The 25,191-nt window shown below is 41.5% G+C and overlaps 1 protein-coding gene across 1 annotated transcript; it reads right to left on the reverse strand.

The window, feature by feature from the left end:
- Positions 1-252: 252 nt before the first annotated feature.
- LOC126455922 (uncharacterized) lies at positions 253-24,587 on the reverse strand. The gene is made up of 4 exons (XM_050091680.1): positions 24,246-24,587; positions 24,000-24,171; positions 23,041-23,174; positions 253-459 (listed from the first exon to the last, which is right to left on the reverse strand). The coding sequence occupies exons 1-4, from the start codon at positions 24,483-24,485 to the stop codon at positions 253-255; spliced, it is 753 nt and encodes a 250-aa protein (XP_049947637.1). The 5' UTR covers positions 24,486-24,587.
- Positions 24,588-25,191: the final 604 nt, after the last annotated feature.

The raw sequence follows: 25,191 nt of genomic DNA on the forward strand, positions 1-25,191 counted from the left end.
TTGACCCTGGAGGATATATGTTCAAGGAAGCAGTTTTTGTTTTCCTTACGTGCTCGGAGCCACCCCCAACTCCTGGTACAAAAGTTTAGGAACAGACATGGTATCCGTTGTGATCGGACACTCCCCTATAAACGGTTCCGACTCGGGTAATGTGTGGTTAGTGCAGCGTACTTGTTACGCCGAGAACGTGAAGGCCGCTGGGGGGGGGGGGGGGGACTACGCGCGGTACGCGTCCGCGGCGAGGCCCTGTGATCAGAGGCGGCGGCCACGCACCGGCTGTGCGGGAGGCTCACCGTGCTCCTTTTGTGGCGGCGCGCACACGGGGGGCAGTAAATTACGCGCGCGCGCTCGTTCCGCTTTAACCTGCGGGGCGGAGGTGGGGGCGGCCGCGGCGGCGGGGCGCAGCGTAACAAAGAAACAGGGGAGACCCGAGAGGAGGACAATTAAATCATAGCCCTCCTGCCGCCGCAAGTACACAGCTACAGCGAACCTGCCTTCAAGTCACCAGCTTGTACTCGCGTGAATCAAAATTTCTCTGTTTGGCTTCCGAGGAAACGTGGGAATACCTGCTGAGTCAATAAGACTTTGCTTAGGAGATAGATTGAAGTATTTGTACGTTTGGAGTAAGCTGTTGACAATATTCATTGAACTACACTCTTTCAGAATTTGAAGGTAACAAGGATGAAATAAGGGAGCGAAAGAAACCAGACTGAAGTTATAAAAGTCGAGTCACGGGAAAAGGAAGGCGTAACTGAGAAGGAAGTGAGTCACAGTTGTAGCTTATCTCCGACATTATTTAGTTTGTTCTTTGAGCAAGCAGTATAGAAAACCTAGAAGAAGAAATTTGGAAAGGAATAAAGAACACGGACAAAAAAACAAAAACTTCGAGATTTGTGATTGTAATTCTGTCACAGACTGCAGAGGACTTCCAAGAGCAGTGAATGGTATGGGTAGTGCCTTGAGAAGAGGTTATAACATGAAGATCAATAAAACAAGGATAATGGATTATAGTCGAATAAATCAGGTGATGATGAGGGAATTACATTGGGAAATGGAACACTAAAAGTTAGCTGCTGAGATTTCGTATTTGGGAGCAAAATAACTGATGACGGTGTAAGTAGAGAGAGCACAGATGGGCAATCCCTCAAAAACGATTTCTGAAAAAAAAAGGAATTTGTTAACATCTGACACAATGAAAACTTTCTGACGGTATTGGTCTGAAGTGTAGCCTTGTACGTAACTGAAACGTGAAGGAAAGGATAAGCAGTTGAGACAAGAAGAGAATAGAAAATTTCGAAATGTGCTGCTACGGAAGAATACAGAAGACTATATGGGTAGATCGAGTAACTAATGAGGAGTCGGAGTCAGTGCCTTCCTATGGAACCATTATTGTACGCAGGCGTCCACCTCTTCACCCGAAGCAAATCGACGGCCATGAATGTCTTTTTTCAGGGCTCCAAAATTCTGCAAGTCGTTTGAGGAGAGATCGGGACTCTATGGACGATGTGTAGGGGCTTCCCATCGAAACTTCTGCAGCGTAGTCGAAACAATCTGCCAACAAAATGCTCGCCCACATGCAGTAGTTTTGCAGAGATGAATTTTGCATAGCACAGAGTAGCTCGGAGGGCTTAATAAACCAGTTGATACGACGCAGTCAATTGGACCGACACGTTTAATTTTTTTATACTCATAATGTTCTTTGATTCATTTGGTTTGAGTCTGATTGAAGCTACTTATTGATGCTCACCTCTATAGAAGGCAGCATTCAGTGACTGTGCAGATTAGGACGTTAATTAACATCTTACTTTTCTATGTGTGTATATTTATTTATTTATTTATTCATTCTCAAATTATATACCTCTTACCTGATGTTTAAAACAGGTCGTGTATCTTATAATTTTCATTTTTCGCCTTTTTACAGTTTTCTTTTCTTTTATCTACAACATTTACAAAGAATGATACTTTTCAAAATAACAATAATTTATGGTTGAAATATAAATAAAATTTTGTTGTTTTTTTTAGAAGAGTATAAAAAGATGATACGATAGCGGAGAGATTTGTTAGAACCATCACCGAATGTGACTGACGGTGAATACCTCGGAATGCTTTCTTCGAGCCGTTGACCGCCTGTCGCACACACACACACACACACACACACACACACACACACACACAAATGGTTATTAGTACAGAAATAATATTTCTTATCCTATTTATTACTAATCCTATGTATTAACTACTGTTGGTGACCATCCATGTACAGCATTTGGTGATTTCTTGGCTAGATCGCCAGCACCTTACGCTTATTTACTGTCACATCTCAGCTTCCTCCTCCTGTTCCTCCTCATTGTCACTATTTTCGCTGTCACTGTGGGTACCGCTATCCACCCTCTGGAGATTGTTGTTACACTGCACATACGCATGTCTGTAATGTCGTGTCCGCATGTACTCTTCGTGTGTTGTTTTTGAAATACTGTTTGTCAGTGCGTTTAATTGTGCCCATTGTTCTTCGTCCCTTATTGCTGTATATATATCTATGTCTGTATCTGTGTTGTAATCTAAGTTTAGTGTACGTCTATTGTTCGCGTATTGCGTATTCTGTGTGTATATTGGAAGTTGCGCGCAGATTTTTCGGTAACTTTCGTCAAGGTAGAATCTCAGACTGAAGCTCCACCTGAGTATCTTATTTTCCTCGGCTGAGCGGTGTCTCGTTCTGCACATGAGAGCAACCACCCTTTGTGGCTTTGGGCCAGGTACCGAAAGGCCTGGGCGACCGAGCTTCTAAGTCTCCGACCATTGCATTGTCCTGGCTTTGCGTACCACCCGCGATGAGTCCGAGAGTAGTCACCATGCTGTATTTCACACTAGGTGCGGTCCGGTGACTCCCCAGTAGATCAGATAACCTATTGGGAACACACATCAGTTTGGATGGGCTTAGCCGGTGAGCACAGCGAGGCGTATCTATTTCACGAAAGAAGATTGTTCTCAACTGGCTTTGCATGGTAGATATAGCTCTGCGTTTAATGCTGTCAAGTGGTTACCCACTGAATTTACATTTCACACCAGTGTACGCACGACTGGTATCTTGAAAGTGTTACATGGTCACTGTACGAAAACCAGAAACTCCATTAATCAATTTGACACGGAAGATTTTAATAATTGAACAACCCAGAGAATGCTGTGCTGACGTGACCAGAAGTCGGCTCGAGGCGGAAAGCAGAGCAAGGCGTCAGGGTGCGCACTGTGCATGCGTCATTAAGACGTGAACGGTCAGAGAGGAGAACAGGTGTGCGTAAACGCGGTGGCGGCCGGCTCACGCAACGTCGCGTGTGTGGGGGGTCGATTCTCAGGTGCTGGCGCGCTTTCCAGGGCGCAGACAATGCCCTGTCGCTCTCGCCGAGAAATGAGACAGCTACTGGGCCCCACACTTCTAGCTTTTCTTGCCTGAGGCAGCCGAGGACATGCCAACGCACCGTACTAGATCATTTTTGGTTGGTGGCTTCATAAAGAAAAGTTAATCGCAGAACTTCACGATATTTTTTGAAGAAACAACGGCTGTTAGAATGAAAAGCAACCGATAACTTTTCATTGCACTCTTGCACCACATTATGCTGTCTTCACCAAATACTCTTGGCGTCAAACGAAAGTGACAGGAAGAGAAGCCCCCTACCACCGAAATTTGTTGCTGTTTTGACGTGGCTTGCCTGCACGCAGCAACTGTACAGCCTCGCGACAGGGCAAAATAGGGTTAGGCAGCACAGATTAGCGACAGTTTACAATAATTTATTGTAAGAAACATTAAAATACTTAACAGCAGTGCGAAGGTAGTGCGCGGCAAACATTTATAGTTCACTTGCACTGATCTACATTTGAAGACTGGTCTAGCCCTCAATATAACTATTGGAATGTCCAGTTGGGCTCGTCTAGGCGACGCCTTGTACACCTGTACTCCGCAAGCCACCTTTCGGTGTGTGGCGGAGGGTAATATGTGTTCCAGTGTCACTGCCCCATTTTCCTACTCCAGTTGCGTATGGTTCGCGGGAAGCAGGATTGCTGGTAAACCTCCCTGTTGCTCGAACCTCGTAAATTTTTATCGTCGTGGACTTTTCGCAAGGCATACGTAGGAGGAAGCAATATATTGTAGGGTTTATACGACCCGGAACAACCGGGAGATCCGGAAAAAACTCCGGAATTTTTTCATCCGGGAGAAAACCGGGAATTACCAGAAATAGGACCCTCTACATGGGCCTTAGGAAGTAATAAATGAACCAAAATTATTGGCATCTTAACTAAAAAAGCTAAAATCATAAAAACATAAAATATAAAATAATAAGAACCAAAATCAAACAACAAAGGAAAATATGAAGTACTAGAAATATCATAAACCCCAAATAAAACTAATTTTAGAATTCCGGGAATTTTTCATTGTTTTAGTTTTCAGTTAAATTTTTGTAATTTTGATTGGTAGGAATCGGTACTCTAACAAAGGATATTGCTGTATCCCGCTACTGCAGAATAATACTGCAACAAAAAATGTGAACGAGAAAAAAAACGAAAATAAAACATAAATTGCAAAGGAAATGTTCCATATACAACAACAAAACACAGTGCTCATACAAGCGTTAGCCAACAGCAAAATGTGTCAAAGGCTTTAGGAAGCCTATGCAATGCTTCATAACAACAAACTGCCTCCGACGAGCGTGACGTCACAACTGTTTACATTAGATTCAAATGGTTCCAATGGCTCTGAGAAGTATGGGATTTAACATCTTAGGTCATCAGTCGCCTAGAACTTAGAACTATTTACACCTAACTGACCTAAGGACATCACACACATCCATGCCCGAGGCAGAATTCGATCCTGCGACCGTAGCAGTCGTGGGGTTCCGGACTGAAGCACCTAGAACCGTTCGGCCACAGCGGCCGGCCACATTAGATTCGTTTTAGCAGTTACGACCGGGCTCATGCGCATGCGCAGTTGAATGGCGTATGCGTAGTACCCTCTCCCGTTTCTTGCTACAGGAACGTGACTGTTGGCTGTGTAAGCAGTCGCACCAAGCATCTAGATGCAACTGGGAAAAATTTTACTGCCGCGACCAAGCTGCCAGATTCACGCATGCGCAGCGGGCTCGGATCTATGAGGGGGGCGGGGGGGTGCCAAATTCATATTGTTGAGGAGAAAAATCCTTGTTTCACAAAGCGCCTAGCATCCAGTGCACGTTGGTCTATCGATTACTCATATGATTTTGATGCGCATCCCTGTTGGTTTTTGAACATACTCTGTAAGTTGATTTCTGAATGTGTCATAAGCCGCGCGGGGTAGCCGTGCGGCCTGAGGCGACTTGTCTCGATTCGCGCGGGTCCCCCCGTACGAGGTTCGAATCCGGCGTCGGGCATGGGTGTATGTGTTGATGTGTTGCCCTTAGCGTAAGTTAGTTTAAGTTAGATTAAGTAGTGTGTAAGCCTAGGGACCGATGACATCAGCAAGAAAAAAATAATAATAAAAAATAAATAAAAATCATTTGTTGATTTTTGAATGCGTGCATAGTGTACGTGAAGTCTCTGTCAGGGGGAATGTTCGTCGCATCTACAAATAAACTTTCCTGCACGCAAAAGTGGACCGGGCTATACAAGCTGAGCGGAGTAAAGACGAACGAATGAACACCAATCGCTGTCTCATTATGCTGTTGTTTGGATTTGCGAATGATCAGCGTTGCTATAATTACTAGGGAAATCTGTAGATTCAGACTACCAGAGTGGAAATAAATGACTGACAGGAATAACAGGTAAGAAAGATTACGTATTATCTTCTCGGTGTATCCCGGGAAATGAAATTTTGTCAGAAAATTTTTGGCCAGATCGCTACACTAGCAAGGGCAAGTTGTACAGTCCCCGTCTAGCAGCCGCTTAAGATCTATTACGGAAGTAGCGCGGAAAATGGTTTATACGAACATAACAACGCCTAATCGGAGAATAACCAGGGATAACTAAACCGGTAATTCTGGCAGGGTTAGTGAAGTTAACCGGCCAATAAGTTTTGACAAATGCAGGAATATTTCCAGAATTAGTCATGACATGAGCCGGCCGGAGTGACGGTGCGGTTCTGGGCGCTACAGTCTGGAACCGAGCGACCGCTACGGTCGCAGGTTCGAATCCTGCCTCGGGCATGGATGTGTGTGATGTCCTTAGGTTAGTTAGGTTTAATTAGTTCTAAGTTCTAGGCGACTGATGACCTCAGAAGTTAAGTCGCATAGTGCTCAGAGCCAGCCAGTCATGACATGATTGTTTGTTAGAACGAGGAAGGAGAAGAAACGGGGACATCACACAAATTAGGGAAGAATATGACGATTCCAAATTTATATAAAAATTTCGTGCTTCTACTTTTCGATCTCATGCTCGGAAAACTGGAGCGTATGAATGAAATGTGAAACTATTTTCTAACATAATGCTTTTTGCTTTAATAGGCCTAATAGACATTTTGTGTTGCTCTTCGTGAATTATAGTCTGTCGTGTTATGTGTTGTGCCAAAACAGTCTCGTTTATTTGGCGTGTGTTACAATTTCTGCAGTGTTAGAAAGGTCTATTGTGTTTTATCTAGCAGACAGTGGCATAAATAGACGTAATCAAATCGAGAAACCACACCAGTCTTGGGTACTATTTGTTTCAACAGCTTACGCAGTATTAGACAACGATATTTAGATTTTTCATGTAAAAACGTTTGGCGAACTTTGATGAGGTAATAGATTCTTTCGCAGAAAGGAAAGCACGCCATGTGAAGCTGTAGCAAGCTTACAAACAAAACAATTCTAGGAGCTAAGGATTGAAGAAATGTGTACTGTGTTGTTCGTCTCTTGCCTTTACTGGTTTTATGTATCCTATATTTAATTTTATGTCACCCAAAACAGGAAGTTAGCTAACAGGCAATAAAGAGTGCAGATTTTCTGAAGAGTTCTTGTTCTCCCGATTACAAATAATCCCAACCAGTATTAATTACGAGGTTTTTTTTGTTTTTTTTTTAATGAGGGGCATGATGTCAAACCGGGCGACTTGGAGCAGAAGAGGCACCACAGGACATTGTAATTTCCACTGTCCTGAATATAATTTGATGGCATCCAGTACAAAATATACACGTTTCAATGCCACGGAGTGAAATACAGTGACGTGCGATAGAAGAATGCTGTGTGAAGAGTGGTGGCACTGCACTCTGGCACACTTAAGACCAATTAACATGTCTTACATTTCCTCGAACATATATGTTTTATGTATCAGACTCATCAGAAAGATGTGCCTTACAAAATGAACATATTTTTGAGCAGTCTGAGTTATAGTGGGGAAGTGTGTAGTCTTCACGTGACCCGTGTTTACATTTAGTGATTTTGCTGTTTCCTCTTCTTTTACTGCTCTCACGTCAAATGAAAACAAAATGGATTTCTGTGGGCGGGAGCTATCAAGTGAATTAAAATACATTCATATAATTACGGAAGGCTAATATACGTTATTAGTTTCAGATTTTATTTTATTTCCACTTTTCTGACAGCCATGCATTAATCGCCTTGTAGAACAATGAAGTTATATTTGTCGGTTTGCTAAAGAAATTTGGTTTTTATTATTTTGCGCTGAGGCAGTCAATGTGTTTGCAACAAAGTGTTTAGTTCCACACTGTTGGCTAATTTCAACTGCTTGCTGCATTTCAAGTGCACGTTTTCATCTTCTAGCACGTATGGCATATGCCATAATAAAGAATCAAAACTGAGTTGATACAGTACTGGTACTCCAAGAAAACTTACATCCCGAAACCCAAACTGAAAAGCTTAATATCAGGTCGAGGCCTTCTTCATTGGGTATCTGGACAAACGAATGTGCTCTTTAAGTATGCACTTTAAATGTACCATTTTAGTATGACCGCCGAAATTCCGATGCTCTTGGAGTATCCTCTGATGTCTTCTTTTCTTTTATGACATAATGTAAGCTCTTTTAATGTTTTACACATACGGGCTTCCTGCGTCATAGCAGCTGCCAAAGCGCTCTCTGACGGCTACTGAAACGAACCTATTTCTAACAGGTCGCGGGAAAATATCGCGAATGGTGGTTTGAAAAGCATTACTTTCAAAGTAAATTTTCTTTTACGCAAGTTGAACTATGTGCGAGAATGTACGATGAATTTCTTAAATCACAGAGCGTTTGATGCCGAGCCATTTAGAAGTATTTCGAGCCGTGAAGATCAGACATTCATGTCGTTATTATGAGCAAATTAATGTAGTGCTACGGGAAGCTCTCTCTCCTCTGCGGTAGCTAATTTATTTGTTAAAAACTTTGAGGACAAGTCACTGGACACGGCTATAAATTTAACTGACACATTTGTGTGATATATCTTTAAGTGTCACACGCGCAAAAAATATCAACATTATATGTGAAAGCTTAGCTTCTCTTGCAGCTTATTAACCTTAGAAACCAATATTAAATGTGAAAGCTGTGCTTTTCTTGTAGCAACAGTTTGTATATTAATTTAAAACATTAACTTTTCCTGTTTGTGTGTCCGGCGCTACTTAACAGTGATGCTGCTATTAGCTGACTACGTTACGTGACACGTGTCCTGTGGTCTGAGTATCTACTGTCACCGGCTGGCGGGATCACGTGACATGAGCTGTAACTGGCTTACAAAAGCGCATCGCAATCTCGATTACAATGGTTCGGAAAGTAACATGCAGTGTTTGGTGGAATTCGAATTTATACTTTAATACGAAAATATGCAGTGTACATGTTTCTGCACATCAAACATCTTTCCAAAAGGTGTTTTTTTCCCCTGAGTTTCGTTTTCTAAGGCGCCGGGAAATTCTACGTCCGTCTATAAAACCATAACCATTCAAAGGATTGATAAGTTATACAGTTCCGAGAGAAAATATACTGTCAGTTAACAGGGAAAAATTATGTTTCCACCCGGGAGAAAGTGTATTTTGTAACCAGGAAATCCTGGCGAAATCAGGGAATTTTTTTTCCTTGTCCGCGTATACACGCTGATTAATATTGGTTGATTCTTCTTCGAATGTCTCTAAACTTTAACAGTAGACCACAACGTGACGCGGAAGACCTCTCTTGCGGTGTCTATCACTGATCACTGGAATTGAGTGCTCATCTCCGCGCCTCTTTCGCGCTTTTTAACTGCACGTGTTACGAAACGTGCTACTCTTCTTTGTATCTGCTCTGTTTCCTCTATCAGTCCTATCTGGCACGGATCCCAGACTGATGAGCAAAATTCAAGTATTCGTCGAACGAGTGTTTTATAAGCTACTTCGTTTGTGGATGGACTACATCTCCTGAGGATTCTTCCATTGAATCTCAGTCTGGCATGTGATTTATTCTATGTGGTCGTTACACTTCAAATCGCTCTGTATGCGTGCTCCTAGATAATTTATGGAAGTAACTGCTTCCTGTGATTGTGTAATGGTACAGTGAAGGTTCTTTCTATGTATTCATAACACGTTACACATGTTTATGTTGAGGGTCAATTGCTACTCCCTGTAACAAGTGTACATCTTCTGCAGGTCTTCCTCCACTTCGCTACAACTTTCCAGTGTTGCGACTCGGGTGTATACAAAAACGCCATCTGCGAAAAGCCTCGTGGAACTTCCGACGTTACCTACTAGGACATTTATAAATGCGAAAAGCCTCATGGAAATTCCGACGTTATCTACTAGGACATTTGTAAATATTGTGAAGGTTAACGCCCCTCTAACACTCCTGTGGAGCACACCCAAAGTTACTTTTATTTCTGAAGTGTTCTGTACATTCAGAATGATATGCTGTGTTGTGTTGGCTAGAACTCTTCAGTTCAGTCACACAGTTGGTCTAATATTCCGTATGCTCGTATTTTATTGATTAGCATGCAGTGCAGAACCGTATCGAAAGCCTTCTGGAAGTCGGGTATCATGGCGTCTACCTGGCTGCCGGTATCCACTGCCTTCTGGATCTCGTGGACGAACAGAACGAGTTGATGTTGATTCCTACACAAGTTTGTTTTAGTCTCCAGGAATGTCATAATACTCAAGCGTAAACGTGTTCAAAAATTTGACAACAGCCGGAAGTCACTGATTTAGGCCTGTAGTTCTCTGCTTCTGTTCGACGACTCTTTAGGCAAACGGAAATGACCTGTCTCTTCTTTTTCTTCTTTTTTCCAATCACTAGGAATGCTTCTGGAGACTTACGACACACTGCTGCTAGAAGAGGGATAAGTTCTCCCGCACAGTCTTTGTAGAATCGAACTGGCATCCCGTCAGGTACAGTAACCCTTCTTCTGTTGAGCGATTTCAGTTGGTTTTCTATCCGTGAGCCATTTATTTCAATATCTGTCATTTTCTCATTCGGCCTTTTCTGTGTCATCCTCTGTTTCAGAGTCATTATGGCTTCGATCCGTTTACTGATTTAACGTAAGGCCAAAACTCTATAGGATTTTGTGTCAAGTCTGAAGACAGGCACGGTGTTAATACTGTCGTACCAACTGTTGGTATTCTTTCTGATACTACGTTGAGCCGTGCTGCTCTGGCGGATGGATATCCACCTGGAAACTATTAGGATGGCGTGAGGTGGGAGCATAACGTAGTCTGTGTAGTGTGTGCCCTCTGCGGCCTCTGACCATAACTATACCGGTGCCAAAAATTAAAGCAACAAACCGCTATTTTTCCATCCTGTGTCTAAGTCATGATATAATCATGAAACTGTCATTGGATGTCCGCACGATCGTGTTCTGCATGGAAGATATCATTCCGGTCTACGGACAACCACGCCAACGATGACGTCATGGCACCTGTCAAGCGGGGTAGTGTTCGCCGGATAGTCACATATCCGCAGTCGCTGTGTACACAGCCACAGACGGTTCAGTATGGCACAGAGAAGACGCCTACCACTCTTTGGCGGGGAGCCGTAGGAAGAATGAAAGCTGAACAGTCGCAAACTGATGTGGCCCCATGGCTTAATGTGAATCGTTCTGTTGTTTCTCGGAGGTATGCCGAAGACCAGGGCAGGGCCGGCCACGTGCGACATCAGAAAGAAAGGACGATTATTCGTTGTAAAGGCACGACGTTACCGCCTTAGGCCGTGTCCTGCATGAGCGACAGAAGCGAGCGACAGCGCGCGACAGCTTCAGGCGACAAAACGCAACCGCAGATGTAGTTACGGAAGTGTCCTACGTGAGCGACGTCTGTGTCGCTGCCTGTCTCCCGCTGCAACTGGCGACGTTTGAATTCAAACTTGTTTGAATCTTGTTGCCGCAGCACACGCGACAGAGAGCGACAGCCACGTGTCTTCTCAGCAAAGCAGAGGAGCTGACGCGACGGCAGTTATGAATTACTTAACACCCGATTTTAAGAAAACTATTCGGTGAAAAAATGATTCGTCCACAACCTAGAGCTTGATATCATTAAACGATAAAGATCTGAATTTATTTTCGTTATTCGTCATAGCTACTGTGCTGCACGAAATTGAGTACATGGCTGAACGAAATTTTTAAGAATTTGCAGAGGTAAAGACACATTGTGTAAACTTTCCGTATAGTTCATTTAAGGCTATACAATATTCCATATGAAATAAAACCAATATATCTAAATTGTATTTAAAGTTGAGACCGGAATGATATCTCTTTTCATTCTTGAGATATTGGTTGGATATCCGTTGACGGGTCGTTCGCGGCGCGTCCGAACCATTACTGATCTACGGGAATCAAGTGGTCGTAAAAATCGTCGTATCTCATAAAAGGTTCACCATATCGAAACGACGAATTTTCGAAATGACAGCACGCAGAAAGGACTATTTTATAATATGATTAACACTCAATACGTTATTGTAAACGCGTGAGCAGAGCGAAAACAAGACTCCCTATAACTTACACCATGAGGTTTTGTCCAAATTTTCATAGCCAAACAAAGGGAGAGAAACAGGTAAATGGGGTATCAAAGTGACCAACATGAAATCTAGTTGGGCATGAAAATATTTAACTGCTTGAAAGTAATCAGGGTAATTAACGAAAACTTAAGTAATAAGCTGAGGAAAAATTTAAATATTTCACGAAAAGCTTCGGTAAATGAAGTGTGAAAAATTTCATCTGTTCAAGACCTAGCTATTTTGCACATAAAAAGATACATTGGTGTGGTATATAAATGTCAAAAAGGCTTCCTTCGAATCAAGTACGTTAGGAAGGCAAACGAGGAGTCAGTAAGATTTCTGAATAAAACTTGAAATTAAAAAATGAAAGAAATCAGTCAAATATTCTATGAAATGATTTGTGTAAAAGAAATAAGTAGATCAGAGAAACGTTTTGCGTTCCTTTGCATAATGCTCGAAATCATGAACAGAAAATGAGGTACACCAAACGTTTCCCTAATATTTTTTATTTCATACTTTTAGACAAATCATTACACAAAACGTTTGACTTCCTTTTCAAAAATTTTGTAAGCTTTACTTTTACAAACTATTTAGAGTAATTGAAACGCTTGGCCTTAACACTGACTGCTGATAAATTACGTTCGCAACATCAAATATCTGTAAAATTTAATGGTTCATTGTAATTTATTACGAATTAAATGTGTGTGATATACTGGGATAGTTGTGAAGATCAAGTCCTTTGGAAAGACCTTAAAAATATACTTAGCGATGCAGTGTAAACACAGCTACCTTCTGTGTGCTTATATTTGTATTTAGCGTAATTAGTCTTGTAGTAGTCATTCCTCCGCAAATGCTGACTGTTAAAAGTATTGATCATGTAAAAAAAATCATTTAATTTATTGATGAGATGGACGAATGCTCCTGTGCTCATTCACGTGTATTCGAAGAATTTGTCTGGTGATCTTCATAGTTCATGATATTCATGAAATTCTCCATGGAGATTCCTCCCTTTGTAAATTACATGCACAGCATTCCTTTTCGCTTTTTTTTCTTAAGTAAACCTAATTCTGTAGCCTTACTCGCCAGCTACAGTATTCTACAGGTTAAGGACGCCGTTTTATAGAAACAGCTGGTTGGCTCTAAGCAGCGTGTATCCAGAAGTCGCTCGCGGTAACTCGCTTCTTTCGCTCACGTAGGACATGGCCTTAGTACTGCACGCAACTGCCATCTGACCTCGCACCATCCATTGGCCGTGTTGTAACGAGGCAAACGGTGTACAGATCTCTTCAGAAGAGTTGTTTTTATTGTCGGGGACCTGCTGTACGTGTATCTCTGACGCGTCTTCACAAAACTGAACGTCTAGAGTGGAGTCGTCAACGTGCTACCGGGACAGTGGAACAGTGAATCAATCTTATTTTCACGGATGAGACCTGATTTGGTCTGGAGAGTGATTCTCGACGGATTCGCATCTGGAGGGAACGTGGAACACGATTTTGGGATCCAAACATTGCGGGAAGAGACCGATGTCGAGGAGGGTTCTTAATTATGTGAGCACGGATTATGTTGACCACTCAAACACCTTTTCATGAAATTGTATGAGTGAATCGGCAACGTTTAACTGCTGCCAGAGGTATCGTGACGAGATCTTGGGACCTCATGTGCGGTTGTTGCGAGGTGCCGTGAACCCAGACTTTGTACTGATGGACTATAATGCTCGACCTCCTAGAGCACAAGTGTTTGTTGTTTTCTTGGAAGATACTTCACGCATGGCGTGGCTTGCTCGTTCTCCCGATTTGAATCCCATAGAGCATCTCTGGGATGCAGTAGGGAGACGGGCTGCATCACATCAGCATACACCAATCGCTCTCCAAGACTTGCGAACAGCTCTGCAGGAAGAATGGGCTTTATCGTCTCAATGTGAGATTGATGACATAAGTTACAGCATGTCCCATAGTTTTCAGGCCTTTATTACTGCCAGAGGTGGTCATAGCCCGTACTGAGCTCATTAACCAGTTGTCAGAATGTGTGTGCAAATCCGTTAAAGTTGGGAAAAACGAAGAACATTTTTGTCTAACTTTATGCATGTTGCAGTTTTCTACGTTCTGTATTCTTTACATTGTCTGTACTTTACCATCACCAGTTTATACTGTTTTGTGGAAAAATAAACGCAATCTTGCAAAATTTCCGTGTATTGCTTTAGTTTTGGAGACCAGTGCACGTTGCGCCTCTCTGGAAACGTGGCCTTGGCGTGTGGCGCCCTCTCTTTGTGTGGCTGTGTACCGTCCGCTCCTGGAGATCACAGCTCATTACTTTGGTCGTCTTCCATTTTCTCCTCGGAGAATGATCCCTGGGATGTCGAAAGAGGTCAGAAATGTACGTTAATTGCAGTACAGTGAAATCAAATTACATTACTGTATTGCAGTGCTAATTCTAATAATACATTAACCAAAAATATTAAATTTAAGAGTTTCTGTCAGAATATTCTTCATAGCAGTAAAAGGAGCTGCCCAACAGAACGAAGCTTCACATTATCATGTACACGTCATATGTTGTGCTCTCGCAGCTTGCTGAGTGTTCGTGTACCCATATATCCGAAGGCTGTTTTTGGTCCCAGTGTTAAATTCATACTTTTTGCTATATTTTGTGAAGAGAGAAATACTGATAATGACGTACGACTTTACGTTCAGAGGAGTAGTTGTAGAAATATCTAGTTTTTGAAAGGGTCAGTGCAGGATATTCCAATTCTTAGTAGACACGGAAGAGCAAAAGGAATCAAAATCACTTCTACATCTTTACTCCGAGAGCCAGTGGACGTTTTGTAATTCTTTAGCAGTTCGCTTGCCCCCAGGAATTCCAGGCGTGAATGGTGCTAGGGAGGAAAACGACTTTTTGCAGGCATCCGTGTAAAATAGAATCTTTCTAATTTTAATTTATTGGCCTTTTCTCGAGATAACATAGTTGTTGGTCCTGCTCGTACGCGCGCGCGCGCTAGCTTGCGAGATAGGCGGCACTCTGCAAGGAGCGGAAGTGTTGCGAACGGGCGAAAATATCAGTCTCCAACGGTCAAACTGTCCCACGTGTGCATGCACGCAGGAGGCATCGAGCGACGCGCTATATGGCGCAGCGGACACGATCAGTTGGTTTGATATTTCCGTGCGAAGTGGACGCAGTTTGCGATCTGTATTTCAACACAGAATGGCAGAAATTTTGATCAGTATTATAAAAGAGTGTTGTGTATTGTGGGACAAGACAAATAAAAATTATAATAACCGTTTAATATCGTACAGTGACTGGGAGAATGTTGCAAAATAATTGATGCTAAGGGTAAGTACTTACAATGAAGCAGTGCTGTTTCCGTTCTTTGTATTTGATTTTGTTCAAAGTACAATTTTAAATTTTCTTTCACCTTCCAAAATAACGGGTACTACAAATAAGTGCGTATGACACATTTATTAAGCAGCATGGTTTACATTCTTTGCATTGGATTTTGTTCAAAATACAGTTTTAAATTTTTACCACTTGCACAGCTGTTCACGATGAAGCATTATATCTCTGTTATAAATTGGCTTGTGCTGTTTTTGGTATGTTTCGCTATACATCTTGGAAAAATGCTACTTCAGTCTCATTTATTGATTCGAGTTATAGCTTTCACATTACGTGTTCCCTTTTCTACACTGGTTTCCATAGGTTGTAGCAAAATTCTAAAATTATCTGTTGTAGATCTAAATGAACATTCCATGATCATTCTTACCAGTGAAACCCGACAGTTACATTGTATATCTCTTTAGCTTCGCCTACAGTTGTTGCCCTTTCTGGAAAAGGCCTCATTAAATATTCATTTTCAGGAAATGCTGCATCCGATAGGAAAACATCTAGACACTTAATAATCGATCCTGGCAACAAAAAAAAAAGGCTTCCGAACTCTATTGCATGTCGGAGGGGCATTCATCAAAAACACCTGCGTCGTTCTCTTTGCCGTAGGAGCCCACGTTCATCATAGCAAACCTATAATTTGCGTCCGTGACAGCTAATAATCCAATCGAAAAGAAGGGATATATAGCAATAATACGAGGAAACAGGTTAACTTGATTTTACTTTCAAGGCAGGAAATTGCCAACGGTCCCAAAAACATTGTGCTGTCGTTTTTTTTTTAAGTCATCTTCTTTTGACTTTGGCATGTGATTTGTTAACAATGTTGTCCATATAGCTTTGCAGGCTTGTACACTGATTGTGAAAATAGGCGTCTCTGCAATTGTGAAAGGAAAATCTAGTTGATGGAACAGTATACCCGTGGATAAGTACCTGGAATGAAGAAAAACATTTATTAATTTCTTATAATTTTTAATTAGCTTAAAAAAGAGTAGTTCCTAAACTGGACAACTTTTTTACATACATAATGCGAAATAACCAACGTTAATGAAGAGAACATTATTATCTGTGTAACCTGTCTTTCGCAATTGGTTACGACAGAATGCTAAACTTGTCTTTGTTTATAAGCGAACGAGCTCCTGATAAATCACGTTAGTATTCAGAACAAGATTCTACCGTTATGTGCCATTAACATAGAGTGCAAACTTGCAATCATTCGTTATGATAAAGCGCTATTCGATAGAAACGCGGTGGTAAATTACATATGTAAATTTTTTGTGAAGAAAATGTTTCACGATCACAAAGATATGCAACATCTCATCGGTCATTATATCGTTAAACAACCGTATTACTTTCCTACGCTGTGTAAAAGAATGTGTGACTAACACAAATAGTTTTGTACTAAATTTGTCTGCTGCGCGTATGGCTCGTACAATACGATAGTGTTCCATTTTCACTTAGCACGAACGTGCTGCTAGAGAAGCACGTGAAATATTGTATAAGGGACGATCAAAATGTTTCTGTTTGCGGGTGTTGCTGCAGCGTATATGCAACACACCGCGACTCCGATGCATGTTGGCAAGGGGTTAGTGTGACCTTCGATCGGAAACTTCTTGATTGCCCCGTATATGTGTACAAAGATGTGTTAAATATATTAAATGTACAGTATGTGACATATGCGACAAGCCGTGGGTAAAAGGCTCCTTCTTAAACCGATGGATCGATTTCAGACAAACTTGGAACACATATTACTTACTATATGAAAAGAAATACTGAGAGGATATGAACTAGCAATCTGGTAACGTAGAACGGGAAGGGGGAGTAAGAGATGCACAGATAGACTGGTGGAAGGAGGAGACAAATATGGGGGAGGAGGAGATGGACAGAGAGAGGGGGAGGGAGAAATTAATAGCGAAAGGAAGGAGGAGAGATAGACAGAGAGAGGAGGAGGAGGAGGAGGAGGAGGAGGAAGAAATCGAAGATAGGCGATATGAACAGAGAGAAGGGCGTGAAGGAAATGATCATAGAGAGGGGAGATGGACAGAGAGAGGGCGGAGGAAATGGACAGGGAGAGGGGTGGAAGAGGTGGTGAGGAGAATAGAGAGCGCAGCACAAGAGTGACAGAGGGAGGACGAGCTAATGGACAAAGAGAGGTGGAGGAGCAGACGGATTGAGAGAAAGGAGGATAGCAGTTGGACGAAAGGAGAGGAGGAGAAGCACAGAGTGGGAGGGGATCGTGTATTAGGTGGACAGAGGGGGGGGGGGGGGAAGAAAGAGATCAGAGAAGGGAGAGGAGGAGATCGAATAGAAAACCTGGAATAAATACATTTACAGGCAGTATTGAGTACCCAGCTAGTACCTCAATAAAATTAAATAATTGTCGTAATGTTTCCTCAGATATGAGTACTTGAAACAACTATTGGACCTCAACATAATACAGCAAGAAATATCTTGTACTGAATTAGAGGGCAGTTAGTAAATGACACGTAGGACTATAATTTTTTGGGGACATGTTCAAGTGGTTAGCATCTGCATAAGAGAATGACATCGAAAATCTGAGTAGCTACAAAAGGAAAACATCGGACAATACAACGCTTTTGATCTTCGATTGTTCCATCCATATTACAGAAGACTCATAGTTGTAGATAACGGCGTACCCAGCTATTAACGAATTTGTGCTCTACAAACCACATAAACTGTTAATTAAGGTAACTAATATCAATGCAGAAACGACAAAGAAATCATTGTTACTTCTCAAATATTAATAATACATCAAATTTTACAGATATGTTGGAAACACTTTGGGTGAAAGAAACGAGAAAATATGTAATTTGCCGAAACAGGCTCACCATAGTCCTAATGAGTTGATTATTTACTTACACAATATCAGCGTGCTTAGGCTTTGCATATTATAAGACTAGCAAATATGTCAGATTATCTAGAGATCCCTCTGGACCAATAGTTCAACGAAAGTACTTGTACGAGTACCAAGGACAAGGTCAGACAAAATGACCACAACATTAACCAGATCAACCAAAAGCAGGTGCACTGAAACAGCACTATAATTCAGCGCATCAACAGATTTCGCTGACAACGCACTTGTTAAATCCTAAATTCATTGTTGTTTACGTTATTCTGATATGTTTTCTTAGCGATGTAGAGATTGAAAAAGAAACTGCTCGTGCGAGAACGAACCAACGAGGTCACAGTCACTCTACTGTTCACAGCCCAAATCTGTTGCGCCACACGTACTCTAACGAACAACAAGAGACTCTCAAGATTATTTGCATTTTTACCTCGGATTAGCGTGCAGTATACGGAATGAAATTGATAAATACTGTTAAACTCATTTTTACTGTTTTCCATCGTTCCTTAGCTGCTTCAAAATTCATGGAGGTATGTTTCGTCTTTGCAACTAAATGGAAGGCAGTTTGTTTCTTTACCATACTCGTTTCGCTACTTTTATTTACTAGGCATCTTCAGTGGCTACGTTTTCTCATGTTATTCTCGCGTGTTTCAGGTTAGGAACGACTTTTGCGGCACAAGTTTCTTGAAGTTAAATTATCGTTAAGTTTTACTTATGATTTCCAGTGTTTCTAGTCCATGTTCGAGGTCCTAGAGATGTGATTACACGGTCCTCGTTCTCCATATGTCCAATTTTCAGGCGGTTTTCACCCACATTTATTACAACACTTCACTTGCACTTTTCATTGTGTGCTGAGCGTGTGTGTGTTTACAGTGTGTTTTGTTGCCAAATGTCACTGTGTGTTTATGTTTCGTCTTTTGTTTACGTTGTGTGTGTTTGACATTTGTCCTCTCTCTCTCTCTCTCTCTCTCTCTCTCTCTCTCACTCACTCACTCACACACACACACACACACACACACACACACACACACACACACACACACACAAGAAATGAACAAAAAATCAAACGACACACACAACACAAACAAAAGATGAAAGATAAACACAGCGACAGTTGGCAATACTACTAGAGGTGTACATGTCCAGCTTTTAACCCGCCCATGCTTGCCCGGTGGCCAGGCGGGCAGGCCGCCGCTCGTTGTCAACAGAACGGGCAGGCTGCTTCACTCCCAGCCAAGCCAAGCAGAGCCCAACCCGGGCAGGCTGCGGGAAACTTGGTTGCCTGCCCATATTACTGCTGAGCTGCGCTACGCAGCCGTTTAGTCTGCGCGCGTCATTGTCGTATTATGAACGTTAATCAAAAGTTTTTATTTTACCTGAGCACCAAAAGACAAACCCCAACATTATATATATATGTACTAATTTCAGGTAAAAAAAATATTGGTTTTATTTGTATATTCTTCCTTTACGCGTATATTTCGGGATTCTTATCTATATAAATAAAAATTAATTGCCAAATTTGTTGATAAGCGTAGAACTCGAGAACGCCTGGACCAGTTCGGCTAAATTTTTTTTGCTGTGTTCGTAATTCTCAGGACAAGGTTTTTATGAAATAAAATTTTTCGAAAATCGACCGAAAAATTGGAAAATTTGACAAAAACTGAAAGTGCGTTTTCATTGTGTCCGTGTGTTTGTATTGCATACAATCTTGATGAAATTTTGCACACTATACCTTGAAACCAAGAGGAAGGTCACAGTCTACATAAAATTTCATATGGTGCATGGCAGAGGTTCCTTTACATAACGGAACTCGACAAATTGTACGTATTTATTCCGATCTTGATGAAATTTGGCACACTTGATATTCAAAGCAGGATGAAGGGCGCTGCCTGCTTAATATTCTGAATGGTGCATGGCGGAGGGTACTTTACGTACACACTTCTACACCAACCTACAATTTTATTCCGATCTTGAAGAAATTTTGCACACTTGACCATCAAGAGGAACATCACTGTCTACATAATATTTCGGACAGTACATTGAAGAGAGTACCTTACAAAAGATTTTGACATCGTTTGCGGGTTACCATGAAAGTTCACTATGTACGCATGTTTCCATGGAGAAGGTTTTTGAATATTTACATGTGCATGTATATATATATATATATATATATATATATATATATGCACATGTAAATATTCAAAAACCTTCTCCATGGAAACATGCGTACATAGTGAACTTTCATGGTAACCCGCAAACGATGTCAAAATCTTTTGTAAGGTACTCTCTTCAAGATCATATACATTTCTTTTAAACGAAATGTCTATGATCTTTCTGAAATTTGAGAGCTGTCTGACACATTCACAGTCATCGTGTTGGACAATTCGCGCACAGCAAATGTCGTTTAACAGTTGCAAACCATTTTTGGTTGAGTGAACGTGTTATATTGGCTGCAAAAAACCTTGATGTTAACGAAATGAATTTTCAGATTCAAAATATGACACCTGGCGAATTGCTGACATACAAGTCGGTTTATTCCGTTACTAACCAAGATGATGTAGTCAACTATCCTACGGAATTTTTAAACTCGCTGGATTTCCCCGGATTACCGCCTCCCAATCTGTAATTAAGTCGGATCGGCAATCATGTTGCGAAAGGTAAACCAGCCACGTCTTTGTAATGGCACCCGGCTTGCGGGGAAGAAGTTAAAGAACAACTTAATCGAAGCCACAATTTTAAAAGGAAAGTACAAAGGTGAGGACAGTTTGATTCCAATATCACTAAGATTCCGACCGACATGCCATTCGACTTTAAACGGTTATAATTTCCAGTGCAGCTTACATTTGCCATGTCGATAGATAAATCGCAGGGGCAGTTGTTATATGTTTGTGGCATCAATCTTGAAAATCATGTTTTTCACATGGCTATTTGTATGTCGCATATTGCCCTGTCGGGACACCTTCAACTTCATTTGTTTACGCACCAGAAAACAAAACTATCAATGCTGCCTATCAAAAAGTATTACAATAAATGCTACCTGGCAATAAACTTTGACACTGATTCACTGATCACCACAAAAGTTGACAGATATATATGAGTTTTCATAGATAGGTGAAGAGGAGATGAACTGAGGTGGCGGAATCCAACAGAGAGAGGACGAGGAGAAGGATAGAGGGTGGGGGGGAGAGGACCCAAGGGATGGGTTCAAAAATGGTTCAAATGGCCCTGAGCAATATGGGACTTAACTTCTGAGGTCATCAGTCCCCTAGAACTTAGAACTACTTAAACCTAACTAACCTAAGGACATCACACACATTCATGCCCGAGGCAGGATTCGAACCTGCAACCGTAGCGGTCGCGCGGTTCCAGACTGTAGCGCCTAGAACTGCTTGGCGACTTCGGCCGGCCAAGGGATGGGGAGTGGGGGGGGGGGGTGGAGGTGATCAAAGAGATAGTGGGAGAGGACTAAATGGATAGAGAGAAAATACGGGAGGGAAGATGGACTACGAGAGTATGGAATAAATAAATGCCCAGGCAACGCAATGCAGTCTGTGCTGCACTTTTCAACACCGAAACGGATGGATATTTGTACTAAAGAAGTGAACCTCCACCCCCCAAAAAGAAGATTGGTCACCTCCCCAGAAGAATAAATTATCTACGCCCCTATTAACCACTGTACTGCAATGAGAACCAAATTAAGATTTTGGAAGTCTAGATTCTTTAACTTTAGTATGTTTCAGCCAAGTATGACACCAATTATATAAATATTTAACTACGTTTCCAGGATGTATTTTACTGGTTCTGTGAATTCATTCGAAGTTGGAAAAATCATTCTAAATTGCCAAAATGCATTTTAACAAAATCGAAGGACTTGTTTCGTATCCAGTTCGTCTAAAAACTATAGTACTGGGAATACAATGGCGACCCTGAGCCATTTTTCGCGGCTCCTACGTTTGCGTCATGAGAGTCCACACTTGTAGTCTAGGTCTGCATCATGAGGGACCATATTTCGGACCATCATGATGCAGACTAAGACGACGAGTGTTTACTTGCATGATGCAAATCTAAACGACGACTCTAGACCCTCATAACACAGACCGAAATGACGAGTCTGAATCCTCATGACGCAGATATAGACGCTGTGGAGAGTGGCTCAGAGTTTCCATTATATTCCTACTACAATACATTCATGGAAAAAGACGCTCTTCATTTTAGGAGTATTTGTAATGTCTAGGTTTTCAGCATCTTGACTCTGCATGTGGGATTCCCCTTAATATAGAAATACAAGAATAAAATTACATTTTGCAATGTGTGTGGAACTCAACAAAATAAATTGTAATTTAAACTCATAATGTGTATTGCCTTACTCCACAAATGAATATTTTATTTTGCAGAACACTTTTCAACATAAAATCTTTACAAATTTTCCTTCAGTTCCCCTGAAAGTATTATTTAGGCCAAACCAGATACTCCTAAAAATATTTGGCTACTTTTGCAAACCCAAGTAACAGAAAATGGTTTACAAACAATAATTAATGTCACTTGGAAGGATTGAAATCAAAAATTTTAGTCTAAAAGAAAAATGAACTGTATGCATTACAAAATTTCTATCTCAGAAATTGACGCCCAGAAAGCACAAGAAAGAAATCTGCACTCTTAATTAGTAAATTTGCGCTCAAACTCATAGTTTCCCGTTTAATGTTCTACTGTATTTTCAATTTGTCTGCTGAATTAATTATGACGAGATCGTTAAGTCTGTCTGCATTAAGACGTGATCGTTTTTCGCTAATTAGGTTTCCAGCGCAACTAAAAATTCTCTCACTAGACGCACTAGTGGCTGGTATATTTAATATTTTTCTTGCCACACACGCAAGTCGAGGAAGTCGTTGGGAGTTATTTTTCCACCACTGTAGAATATCTCCCTCGCTCACACAGTGTTCTTGCAAGTATCTGCTGACTTCATCATGTAGGAGAGGAGGCTCTTCTGCCCAGTCCTCAAATTTCGCCATTTTGTACGGCCCTGGATTTGTTTCTTGGTTGCTGTGATTGGGCACTTGTACTGAAACTGTACAGGTTCCATTTAATATTTGCAGAATAATGTGAAGATCGCACTACACATAGTTGAAATTATAATAGGTTTTAGATGATGCTATCATTTATCGTCCTGTAAAGTCACCAGAAGATCAAAACTAACTGCAGGACGATTTAAATAAGGTATATATTTTTGGTGTGAAAATTAGCAGTTGGCAATAAATAATGACAAGAGCGAGGTTATCCCTGTGTGTACTAAACTAAGTCCGTTAAACTTCGTTTACAAGATCAGTCAAATCTAAAGGCTGTAGATTCTACTTAATACCTCTGATTACAATTACGACCTACTTAAATAGGAATGGACACACAGATAATGCTGTACGCGTTTTAATGACAAAACACTCTTTTAGAGCATTGCTACGAAGTTGGAGAGCCTTACTATTGACGGAAGAGGTCGAAAGAGTCTAAATAAGGGCAGCTGGTTTGGTATTATCGTAAAACAGCGGAAAGAGTGTCGCGGAAATTACACAAGAGTTGGGGTGGTAATCATTTCAACAATGGCGTTTTTTGACGTGGCGCGATCTATATATGAAATTTCGATCACCAACTTACACCTCCGAATTCGAAGAGATATTGTTGAGTCCCATATACATTGGAAGAAATGATCATCAGAATAAAATACAAAAAAGCAGCGCTCAGACGGAGAGCTGTAGGTGTTCTATCCCGCGCGAAATTCGAGAAAAGGAGACAAATAAGTTTAAAGTGGTTCGATGAACCCTCAACTAAGCACTTGCGTGTGTCTTGCAGAGTAACCATGTACATGTAGATGAAGAATATATGCATTATCTTAGGAGCTTACCTTCAGCACACATCTGTCGTGCTGCTTGGTAAACTTCAATTTTTTCATCCTCGGTTAACTTTCTTAATGTGCGGTAGTTAGCCACCATAAACGTTGCAATTTTATGCAACATACTAACGCACATTTTCTGTTCTAGGAAGGCATCAGCGGCTTGTTTCAAAGGTTTCATGTCCTGAAAATACATTTTCTCAACATACATATTTCACAAGTGGTTCTATAATATTCAGATGGAATAAAATTACAAACCTCTTCATCGTTATCCCGTACGGTACAGTGAGTTTTTAAGGCATAAAACCACGGTAGAACTAAATGTAGGGTTGGATCCTTGTCACTCTCTAGATCAACTGTGGCTTCTTTAAACGGCTTAAGAAATTCTATAAGCTGGCCAGTTATATGGTGGTCATAACCCAGCATCTTATCAGAGGCACCTTCATTATGTAAAACAGCCTTCACTGAATCAATCTGAGAATGGACTGATACAAGCATGTCAAAATAACTATTCCAACGAGTTGAAACCCACTGCTTTAAAGATGAGTTCAGTCTCACACAGAGACCTCTTCTCTTGAAGTACGAAACCGTAGCCCGCACTGTATTAAGAATGGCTAATATATTTGGAACATTTTCTTTCAAAAACTGTTCGCTCAGAACATGTTTCAAGACTGTGTTTATACTATGAGCCATGCATGGAAGACGCTGATATACTTCGAGCTTTTTACATAGTTTGCATTGAGACACACCTACCGATTTATTTGAAGCGGCCTCATAAACACACGAAAACGTTTCCCATGCGGCACTTGTGCTCTGTTTCGTACCAGCATGTATTCGCCAGTTGTCAATTTTTTTTCAATCTCACTAAAGTTCGACCTATTCATTGTGCTGCCTCCACCGTTGCGATAAATGAACTGCAGGCTAACTACCTGGCTACTCTAGTCACGGTAGCTTGACAGCGCAACCTGTTGTCAGGCGCAGCAAGCTGAGCGGGTCCCGTGAAGCTTGGCAGGCTTGCGGGAACCCAGGTAGCCCGGGCTTGCGGGAGCCCGTATCGCCCGCATTGCCCACTATGCCTCAGTACACGCGCACTCTTGTGTTTACATCGCGGCAGGCTGACCTGCATGAATGGTTGCAGAGGTGCTAGGGGCAAGCAGGCTGCAAGGGGAATTTGTACACCTCTGAATACTACACACTGTAAACA

This window comes from Schistocerca serialis, chromosome 2 (assembly GCF_023864345.2).
Source record: "Schistocerca serialis cubense isolate TAMUIC-IGC-003099 chromosome 2, iqSchSeri2.2, whole genome shotgun sequence".
Taxonomy (NCBI): Eukaryota; Metazoa; Arthropoda; class Insecta; order Orthoptera; family Acrididae; genus Schistocerca; species Schistocerca serialis.

Excerpts from the sequence above, each read along its gene's own strand:
- LOC126455922 (XM_050091680.1), bottom strand. The coding sequence starts at position 24,485 with ATGCTTGTATCAGTCCATTCTCAGATTGATTCAGTGAAGGCTGTTTTA. Across the intron at positions 23,175-23,999 it reads ACGACAGATGTGTGCTGAAG|TTTCAGTACAAGTGCCCAAT; the intron begins GTAAGCTCCTAA and ends GAACCTGTACAG. Across the intron at positions 460-23,040 it reads GATACTTGCAAGAACACTGT|GAGGGCTATGATTTAATTGT; the intron begins GTGAGCGAGGGA and ends TTGCGGCGGCAG.